This window comes from Sardina pilchardus, chromosome 11 (assembly GCF_963854185.1).
Source record: "Sardina pilchardus chromosome 11, fSarPil1.1, whole genome shotgun sequence".
Classification (NCBI taxonomy): domain Eukaryota; kingdom Metazoa; phylum Chordata; class Actinopteri; order Clupeiformes; family Clupeidae; genus Sardina; species Sardina pilchardus.
The window spans coordinates 20,716,808-20,726,161 of record NC_085004.1 but is presented as its reverse complement, the minus strand read 5'-3'; the positions used below and the strand labels follow the sequence as shown (position 1 = coordinate 20,726,161).

The 9,354-nt window shown below is 42.0% G+C and overlaps 2 protein-coding genes across 2 annotated transcripts; one reads left to right on the top strand and one right to left on the bottom strand.

Annotated features, from left to right (window-relative positions):
- Positions 1 to 183: 183 nt before the first annotated feature.
- aprt (adenine phosphoribosyltransferase) lies at positions 184 to 3,566 on the top strand. Its single transcript, XM_062549602.1, has 5 exons — positions 184 to 349; positions 667 to 770; positions 962 to 1,095; positions 1,347 to 1,425; positions 3,076 to 3,566. The coding sequence occupies exons 1-5, from the start codon at positions 258 to 260 to the stop codon at positions 3,213 to 3,215; spliced, it is 549 nt and encodes a 182-aa protein (XP_062405586.1). The 5' UTR covers positions 184 to 257; the 3' UTR covers positions 3,216 to 3,566.
- Positions 3,567 to 3,963: 397 nt separating this feature from the next.
- cdt1 (chromatin licensing and DNA replication factor 1) lies at positions 3,964 to 8,386 on the bottom strand. The gene is made up of 10 exons (XM_062549594.1): positions 7,738 to 8,386; positions 7,271 to 7,405; positions 6,946 to 7,175; positions 6,388 to 6,582; positions 6,100 to 6,245; positions 5,908 to 6,008; positions 5,408 to 5,596; positions 5,017 to 5,178; positions 4,529 to 4,730; positions 3,964 to 4,345 (listed from the first exon to the last, which is right to left on the bottom strand). Exons 1-10 carry the CDS (start codon positions 8,254 to 8,256, stop codon positions 4,182 to 4,184), a joined length of 2,043 nt encoding a protein of 680 aa, XP_062405578.1. The 5' UTR covers positions 8,257 to 8,386; the 3' UTR covers positions 3,964 to 4,181.
- Between the last annotated feature and the right edge of the window lie 968 nt (positions 8,387 to 9,354).

Here is a 9,354-nt window from a genome sequence, read left to right as displayed (position 1 = left end):
TACTACATTAAAATAGATGTAAACAGCAAGAATGTACATTTCTACACGTCAAATATAGATTCTGTCCTCCTTGAGGATTACGCTGAAAATAACTGTGGACTAGACAGATCTATGTCCAAATGAGATGTGTTTACAAGTGACGTATGTGGTTGTGGCTGACGTAATTTTAGCACCACGTGGTTGGACGCGGAAATGTGATTTCGAGTACTGCTCACTGCTCCCCTCGTTTGGTAACTTATGGTAAGCTTAAATTGATTATGGCAGACGGCACAAGAGAGGAGAAACTGAAACGCATAAATGAATCGATACGTTCATTTCCAGACTTTCCAATCAAGGGCATATTATTCAGGTGAGTTTCACATTCAGTAGGGTGCTTTGCATTACTAGAGCAAGATGATAGAATGAGTTTATACGTTGACATGCTGTAACGAATTAGGTTTAACAGCTTAATCTTGCACTTTTGAGTGTACATGTTATGTCAGTAGTATTTTCATGTAGCCTAGTAATGCATCGACTGTAGAATGTGACAACAAATTAGGCCTAATGTGTAATTTACAGTATATAGTGCTAGTGATTGTTTGATGACGGAAATTGATCCACGAGTCAGTAGCTAAGTGTATCAGTATTTTAGTTGGTGAAGTTAACTTACGTTCCTGTGTTAATCAGAGACATTTGCCCAATACTTAAAGACCCGAATTCCCTTACTGCTGTGATTGACCTGTTCGAGGAACATGTCCGACAAAATCATCAAGATGTAGACCTTATCGTGGGTGAGTTGCAACACAGCAGTATGCAATTCCTATGCTGACTGTTACGTAATTACCAAGTTGCTAGCTTGCTGTTTGTATTGTACTTCATGTGTTTGTTATTTACTGCAAGCCGATCTGCATGCACTCGTGTTCGAGTTTATAGTAAAAAAAAAATGTCCACTTCATAGTTCATGTTCTGTTTTAATGCGCAGGGTTGGACGCACGTGGGTTCCTCTTTGGGCCGCTGCTGGCGCAAAGGTTAGGGATAGGCTTTGCTCTCGTCCGAAAGCGAGGCAAGCTGCCAGGGCCTACGGTCTCGGTGTCTTACGATCTAGAATATGGAAAGGTAAGCCCCACGTCCACTACTGGAACGACTGTCTTTTTTGCCCACAATATGTTTTAAGTTGTCAGATTTCCCTGTTTTGCAAACAATCAATATCTTCTTAAGATCTTGACTTTCTTTGAGTTGATTGGCATTTTCTGGGCATATTGAACATTAAAGTATGGCTAAAGTTATGAGTCTAGGCTTCATTCTTCTAACATCAACTTTAACATTCATTGCATTAATTAATTAATTTATTTATTTATTTATTTAAGGCTGAGGTTGAAATTCAGGAAGATGCTGTAGCTCCAGGTCAGAAGATTCTAGTTATCGATGACTTGCTGGCCACGGGTGGTGAGATACATTTTGCTTTTGTCCTCTGAACAGAATTACAGATGTACAGATAATATTGTAAGATTGGATGTGAAGCATGCAGTTGACATGAGCAACAAGAGCTGTTGGACACTTTCCCCTATATTTAGTCAGTAAAGAATGCGGGGAGGGGTACATCTAGATCCAGATGACCATGTGGGAGGACTGAGATTGTCCTTCCACGTGAGCCCTCTATCTTGGACATTTGAAGAAAATCAAACCAGTATTTGCACACAGCGATGCACAAATACGGAAAGCAGGTCCTGTTTTTTTCCTATATGATCATGGCATCTCTCATGCAAGGCTCATCACTATGCCAACTTTGCTGTGTTTGCCAGTTTCATTCTGAAAGTTCCTCTCCTATCTCGGATATCTCTGGGGGGGTATTCCAACTATGCGGTTTAGTGATAAACCAGAGTAAGTTAACTCAAAGTTACAGCAAGAAACCTATGGCATTGTTTTGTTTGGAGAATACAGTCATTTCTCGCATATAAGCCGCAGGACAGTGTTTTATGCAAGTTAAAAGAAATAAAACCATTAATACCATATTAACTGCCCCCTGTATTAACCTCATAGTGGAATTTTTTTTGCAAAATCAATGTATAAGCCGCGACTAGTAGTCGGGAAATTACGGTAAAGCCTCACAGTTCTTCTTTTAGGAGGTTTACCACTTACTCTCAGTTAACTTAGCCAGATTTGTTACTAAACCACGCACTAGCCTAAGCATTTGTTAGTAAAGTCTATAATATGTACACACACACACACACACACACACACACACACACACACACACACACACACACACACACACACACACACACACACACACTACTATTTCAGAATCAGAATCAGTTGGCCAGGTTTGCGTATACAAACAAGGAATTTGACTCCGATTAGTATATCTGATATGTTTCGGATTGGATCATAAACCAATCATAAACAAATCATAAACGGCCACAGCAAGGAAGAGGAATGACTGATTATTTTTATTATTGTGTTACACGTTAGGCTGGGTAAACCCTGCCTGATCTGCCGGCAATTTAGATTTCACTCTGCAGCTCAGGCTGGAAACCTGCATCGCCTGCTTTCTGTCCACGTTTGCCGGGTCCAATCACAAACTGGCTTATCCACCAGGCTAGGGTGACCAGACGTCCCCGGTTTCAGGGGACAGTCCCCGTTTTTGGTTGCCCGTCCTCAGGAAAATACAGAAAAACGACCTATGTCCCCGTTTTTTGAAGATAAAACTTGTATATATTTTAATCAGATTGATAGTCAGACTGAAAATGTCCCATTTTTGGGATCATGTCCCCAGGTCACCTTAAACTAGGCACACCCAGATCGTTGGTCTGATTGGTTGAAGGACTACCAAAGCCTACGGAGTCATTTGAACTATGCCCATTGATCACGTCTCTTGTGCAATAGAAATAAAGCGCAGACTCCCCAGACTAATGTTCATTATGATCTCTTAAAAGAGTTTAGTATGGTGATAGCCAGACTAGTTACTTGTTCCAAATGTAAACGACTTTGAGTTGCATTCTGTGGATGAAAACAGCCCTGCCAAAATTTGTAGGACTTTAATGTAATAGTATATGTTATCCTATAACTATTCTTAAAGTCTGATTTCTCTTGTAGGCACTCTTAATGCAGCATGTGCGCTTCTGAAGAAACTGCAAGCGATTGTGGTGGACTGTCTGGTGGTGGTTGAGATGAAGGATCTCAATGGTGCAGACAAGATCAAGCCCCACACTGTGTTCTCATTGGTGCAATACTAAAGTGGGCTCCATGCTCCTTGAGAAATTCCTTGTTATGTAACGAACAAACAAAAAAAGTATTTTAAAGTTTGTAAGTACGTACTTTTAGGACTGCATGTGGAATTAATATTAATATAGAATGTGTATATTGGATCTCATTTGCCATTTTTTTTAATAACTTTGAGGCCAGCTTATTTCTACCACTAAAAAACCCCACTTTTTGTTGCCTTTTTGTTCTTTGAATATCATTTCATGCTGTTTGAATTATTTTGTTATGCACCATTAAGATAAACTTGACATAGGTAAACTTTATACACAATGTACATGACTGCAGATATCTTGACATACAAAACATCAGTATAATTTTTTTGGATAAATATATATATATAAAAAACGTATGTGCCGTCTACTGTGATTGTCTTCACCAGCTTCATCTGTAATGTGTACAGTGATATCCCAACAAACAGAATCAAGGCTTCACTGCTGCATAGACTGCATTCAGTGGGAGGACAGTGCACAACACGATGAGACCATTTACTAGTACATACTAGTGGGTGAGCAGGGTACTGCAAAAGAGTATATGAACAAAAACTAACTGAGAAACCCCACTTGAGCCTTGCTGATTGAGGGGGGGGGAAACATTTTTAAAATATGGTATTAAGAAATCAAGACTAGGGAGAAACATGTTCACCATGGCATGTTCACTAGGGAGTGTTGTGGATGTTCACCATGGCAGGAATGTAAAATGCCAATAAACAATAGGCAGACATGAAAGTCAGAAAAAGCTTTTATTACAAATGCGATACAGCAGTGTCATCTACAACAGAAATGTCTTTTTAAAAACACCACTTCAAAAGGGCAACGATATGACACTGCAAAGCATTCTGACCAACTGATGAAAAGTTCTAAAACAAACAGGAGTCCATATTCCGTTTTCATGTTAAAAAACAGGCTCCCCTCCAACATGATAGCAGTTGGACTGAGGGCTCATTTCCGCTCCTCCTCTTTCATCTTCTGACTCAGATTGTCCTGCACAACACTCAGGTCCATAGTCTTGTTCAGCTTCAGATACACGTCCTTTCTGATCGGGTGGATGGTCAGCCACTTTGGTGTCAGCTCTGCAAGGAGCCGAATGTGTTTCTCCATATCACCTATAACAGATGGAATACTCATTTTATTGATGGAAAATGGGCACTGGAACAGAGCAGTGCAATACACAACTAGGTAATAAACAAAATTCTCAGAACCTTTACGTGCAAAATAAAAGACCCCCCACACACACACACACACACACACAGTCGTATGGTTTTGCTACGCATGAAGTTTGTACCAACCATGGCTGAGTGCGGACCGATAGCTGGCGATCATTCTGTTGCAGGCCACCTCCATGCTGAGCGCTGGCTTCTTTTCAGCGACAAACACATTGCGCAAGATCCTGGCCAGCTCCCCGAGGCGAGACATCATGGCCAGACGCTCCTCTTGTTGGGGGTTTCGAGTCATGGATGCCTGGAGCTTCTGGGCCTCTTTTGCTCGGATCTGAAACAAACAAAGACGAGGGGGTTCAATTATTCTGTCTGTCGTCGTCGCTGTCTCCTTTGTCTGTATCTTGAGATTTCATTTTTTATAATATATGCATCTATGTGTAATTGTTAACCATCTTTGAGTCTGAAAAGTGCTATAAAAATGAAGTGTATTATAAACCCCCCCACAAAATTACAAAATGTATATGGTTTCCCATATCCATGTATTTTGCTAAATCAATTTCTATGTTAAGGCAAACTTGCAACACTATCTTTTCTTTTTAAAAGGGTCTTGCTCTTACCCTCTCCAGCAAAGACTGGGACACTCCTTTGAGGGCACTGGGTGTTGCACCAGGTGTTGCAGCAAGAGGTGCAGCTTCTTTTGTAGGAGTAGGAGCCTCTGCTTCCTTGGCGCATGCAGTCTCTGCAGTTTTCAAAGCCATGTTGGCAAGGGCTTTTTCCATCTTGAGATTAAAAAGGGAACAAAGTTACCTCTCATAAAACGAAATGTACGCTGTGAATTGTTTTATCTAATGTCAAATGTTTCTTAGCTAGTCTAAAATATAGAAATCTGAATACATAAGGATAGAACTCTCAAAGCTCGTCTATGAAGAACTGGTCCAAAAAACATCGCTACACACATGGGCAAACACATAATCCCAGCCAGTCCAGAAACAAATGATCTCTATTCACCTTGGGAGTCATGAGGGCACGTGCTTTGTCCAGCACTTCCTGCGCAGTGGTCAATTTCTCTGTCTGAGGAGGCTGGGGTAAGTCACTGGGCTGTACGTTGGGAACCTCGTCCACACTGAATCTGGGGTGCCAGCGGGTCAGCATATCATCAGGAACCACAACTGGGGGATCCAAAGACTGCAAGAAACTCTAATAGCAGCAAGAAAGGAAAGAAAAAGGTAAGCCATGGTATATCAAAATGACCTCCTGGAATGTTAATGAAGACCTTTAGGGATACCCGTAATTTCCCGACTATTAGCCGCGGCTTATACATTGATTTAGCTAAATTTCTTCAGTTGTGAGGTTAATACAAGGAGGCAGTTAATATGGAGTTAATATGGTTATGTTTCTTTTAACTTGCACATAACACTGTCCTGCGGCTTATACACAATGCGGCTTATATGCGGGAAATTACTGTACCTCCAAAGTGTGTTTGGATGCATACACATCTCTCGGTTTACCTTGTGATGTTCTTTGACGATGTTGACAAGGTTGTGATGGAATGTCCTCCTCCTATCCAGCAGACGGGAAGCAGTCAGGATCGGCCGAGCGGAACTCTGCTCTGTAGATGGATAAGGAACGCATTCAGCATACTGAGGAGTAATAATACGAGGCCGACATAAATGCAAATATGAGTCACCAGACCCACAAACCTTCTTCAAGGACCGGCTCCATGGTGAGCTGGTAACTGGATTTCTTCACAGTGGCGCTGAAGGTTGGGATGTTTCTCTCCTGCCGGTATTTATAAGCTACGGGATACACAGTCTTGATCTGTCCAACATGGCTCTCCTCAAACCTCCTTGAATCCAATAAGGAAAGGTAAAAAGAAAAAAACAACATTTTATTACAAATTCTCTTCACTAAACATATGGTCACTTTCTTGACCGTGCATGTGCAGCCAAGACTGGTCATTGCTGTTTACACTGTAGCTGGACTCTTACTTGTGCATCATGTCCTGGACCCCCTGCTTGACTTTGGCAAAGGTGACCGTTTCTGTGCGGTTGAAGAGTATGCTCACGATTGTGTCCATGCTGCGGAACATCTCTGCCAGCACTTTGTACTTATATGGCAGAGTAAGTCCAGGGGGTACATCCTGGGCAAGGGTGTGGTAGCGCTGGTATGCTGGGGTCTTCTCGCTGGGGGCAACATCAAAGGTAAAGTTTTAAATCAAAGTTGGTTGGGTATGAGAAACCTCATGCATAAGCCATAACTGCATCTGTGTTTGAAACAGAGGTAAAGAAGGGTGTTCTAGAGTAGTACACCGCACTCTCAAACACCAAGGTGCCAGAAGAACATCTGCAGAATATCTAGGAAAAAAATCTCTGCACACTTGGATCCATGCAAAAAAATGTATTTTACTACCAAGCTTTTGGTCCTTAGACCTTCATCAGGGCATTCAAACAGAAAAGGGTTTAAAAGTGTGTGTGTGTGTGTGTGTGTGTGTGGGGGGGGGGGGGGGGGGGGGGGGGGTTGATTTGGGTAAATAGAATGTTTCTCACCCCTCTGATTCTGGTTGTGTTTCCACCTCAGCAGGTTTTGCCTCTGCTTCATGCTTCACCTTTTGCTGTTGGACCTTGGCTGTGAGCTCCCTAGCGCGATCAAGTCGGGCCTTCAGCTCTGCAAGAGAGGATTCGGGGGCAGGGGAAGGTGTCACAACGCTCTCTGCTTGTCCCTTCAGCTTCAGGAGACGGGTTTTGAGTGCTGCCACATCACCTTTAGACAATGGTTTCTACAAGGAAGGAAACAAAGTCAAAGTGGTTAGAACAGAGGAAGCATACAGTTGGATCATGAGCAAGTAGTTATCTACAGTCATCTTGCAGTTACCTTGCTCCTGACTGTGCTTTTAGGGGGGCTCTGGGCACCTGGGGTGGATGTGTGGTTAACAACATTCTTCGATTGTTTGTCCACACCTTCTGGGACTGGTGGCTGTGGGGAGGGTTCTTTCACAGAATCGGCAGCCTAATTACAAAAGGAGACATTACCGTCTGCCGTTCGTCTCTTGCACCCTGGGTTTTTGTAATGCATAGCTTTTAACACATAGTCAACAACTAGCACAGGCAAACTGTTCCCATTGTCTAACATGCAATACCCCCAATCAAAAAGTACAACAACAAAACTATTGTTAAAGGTTTAAGATGAAGTTATCTAAGCTTAAACCATATTAAACCAAAATGAGCATTTTAACGCGGTTAACTAGCCATGTTAGGCTTATGTTGATCTCACATTAAACGTTAACTTTGACTACCTGAAGAGTCCAAGCTAACCGTGTTAGCAAACTAGCGTGAAGTTACCTTTTCCTGATCTCCGTCTTTCGAGAGGATCAACCTCTTCCTTGCTGTTCGTTTATTGATTTTTACTTCACTTTTTTCGGCTTTAGGGTTAACTTCTTGTGTGGAGCCAACGCGAAGACGCTTTTTCGCACTACTGTGGTCCGCTGTGGAGGAGAATACGGCCGAACCGAGATCAAACTCGGCCTCAGTTGAAGTCCTCTTTGGAGTCTGAGGGCTAGCCAGAAGATCCTGTTTACAATCCTCAGTATTTCGGGTTTCTTTAGATCTCCCTTCGTTTTTCATGTCATTTTTTGTCGACACAGCTTCGTTAATAACACGTAGAAATTCTTCTTGTACGCAACTAGATGTAGATTTGGTAACTCTGGATCGCTCTGAAGTTCTCTTGTGTTGTCGAGTTGATCTCGTAGTCGCGACATCCACACTGTGCACAGCCTGTTTTCGTCCCTTATTTCTCACAGCTCTTTCAATTCCACCTCTCTTACTTTGTGCAAAATAATCCGTTACACGTGCTTGAGCCATAACCACTGCAAAAGTCCAAACCAGTCAATTCCTACGTTTAATCCTTAGCCACACCAGACAACTAACTGGCCATGCCACACCAGCTACTTCACCGGCAGAACGAGTCCCCTCATAAAGCCCTTCACCAACTTTCGCGCGAAACTGTACCATGTGACCTTTGAAGGCAGCCAATGGCTATTAAGACACGCCCCCGCCCTGGCAGAGTGGACAGAGTCGTGCAACAAAGCAACCTAATGATGTGTTTTCGAAAGTAATCAACAACTTCTGAACAATGCAAGATAAACTTTAAATGTAACGTACATGAAATTATCAGCGCTATTAAACGTATATTGTTTAGGCTGTATTCTGAAGCGGTGCGATGGTCACACCGCTCCGGTCCAGCACATGTTGTTTTTTTTTATTATGATTATTCTTTGTTAGTAAACTCAGGCTATTGCTGTAAACGAGCTTAGGCTAATGCTCATTCAATTTTCCCTGAATAAACAACAGTTGATTAAGGTCACATTTTCCGGCTGGCCCAAAAGCTTTCACAGGAAATTATACAAGTATGCATGTCGACATACCGGTATATGCAATAAAGAAATTGTGCCTCTCAGTTGCCTAAGTCATCCAAATGTAAACTGCAATAATCTGTGTTGAATTCTTGTGACAGGTCAGTGACAGCAGAAAAGAAAAGAAAAAAAAAAAACCTAGGCCAATTTTCACCTCATACATGTCACTATAGACGACACTAGATGGCAGCATCGGACTGAATCCAGTGTTTTAATTATCACGACACGTTTTTAACCTTCAGCATGTTTTAAAACTCTCAATAATCTGTATTTTTGTTGCTTAAGTATTTTTCCCACATGCTTCTTATTGTTAAGATGCAACTAAATAATTATGTTGCATCAAACCTTGATAGGGACAGTGGCCTATATTGTCCTGAGCAGTAAATGTGTAGGCTACCGCATGCTTTTTTAGGGTGTTGAATGTCAGTGTAAAAAGAACAGCATTGAGCAGCGAATGGTAAGGTCGTGTAACAAAAACAGCAAATAAATAGGATAAACAAACCAGGTTAGGTTACAATACAATTCCAGTCTCGGTAGATTTCAGTCG

Bases quoted from the DNA above. Each gene is read 5' to 3' on its own strand.
- aprt (XM_062549602.1), top strand. From the start codon at position 258: ATGGCAGACGGCACAAGAGAGGAGAAACTGAAACGCATAAATGAATCG. The intron at 771-961 runs GTGAGTTGCAAC...TTTAATGCGCAG, and splicing joins AGATGTAGACCTTATCGTGG to GGTTGGACGCACGTGGGTTC. The intron at 1,096-1,346 runs GTAAGCCCCACG...TATTTATTTAAG, and splicing joins ACGATCTAGAATATGGAAAG to GCTGAGGTTGAAATTCAGGA.
- cdt1 (XM_062549594.1), bottom strand. From the start codon at position 8,256: ATGGCTCAAGCACGTGTAACGGATTATTTTGCACAAAGTAAGAGAGGT. The intron at 7,176-7,270 runs GTAACTGCAAGA...CCTTCCTTGTAG, and splicing joins AAAGCACAGTCAGGAGCAAG to AAACCATTGTCTAAAGGTGA. The intron at 6,009-6,099 runs GTTTGTGGGTCT...ATCCATCTACAG, and splicing joins GGAGCCGGTCCTTGAAGAAG to AGCAGAGTTCCGCTCGGCCG.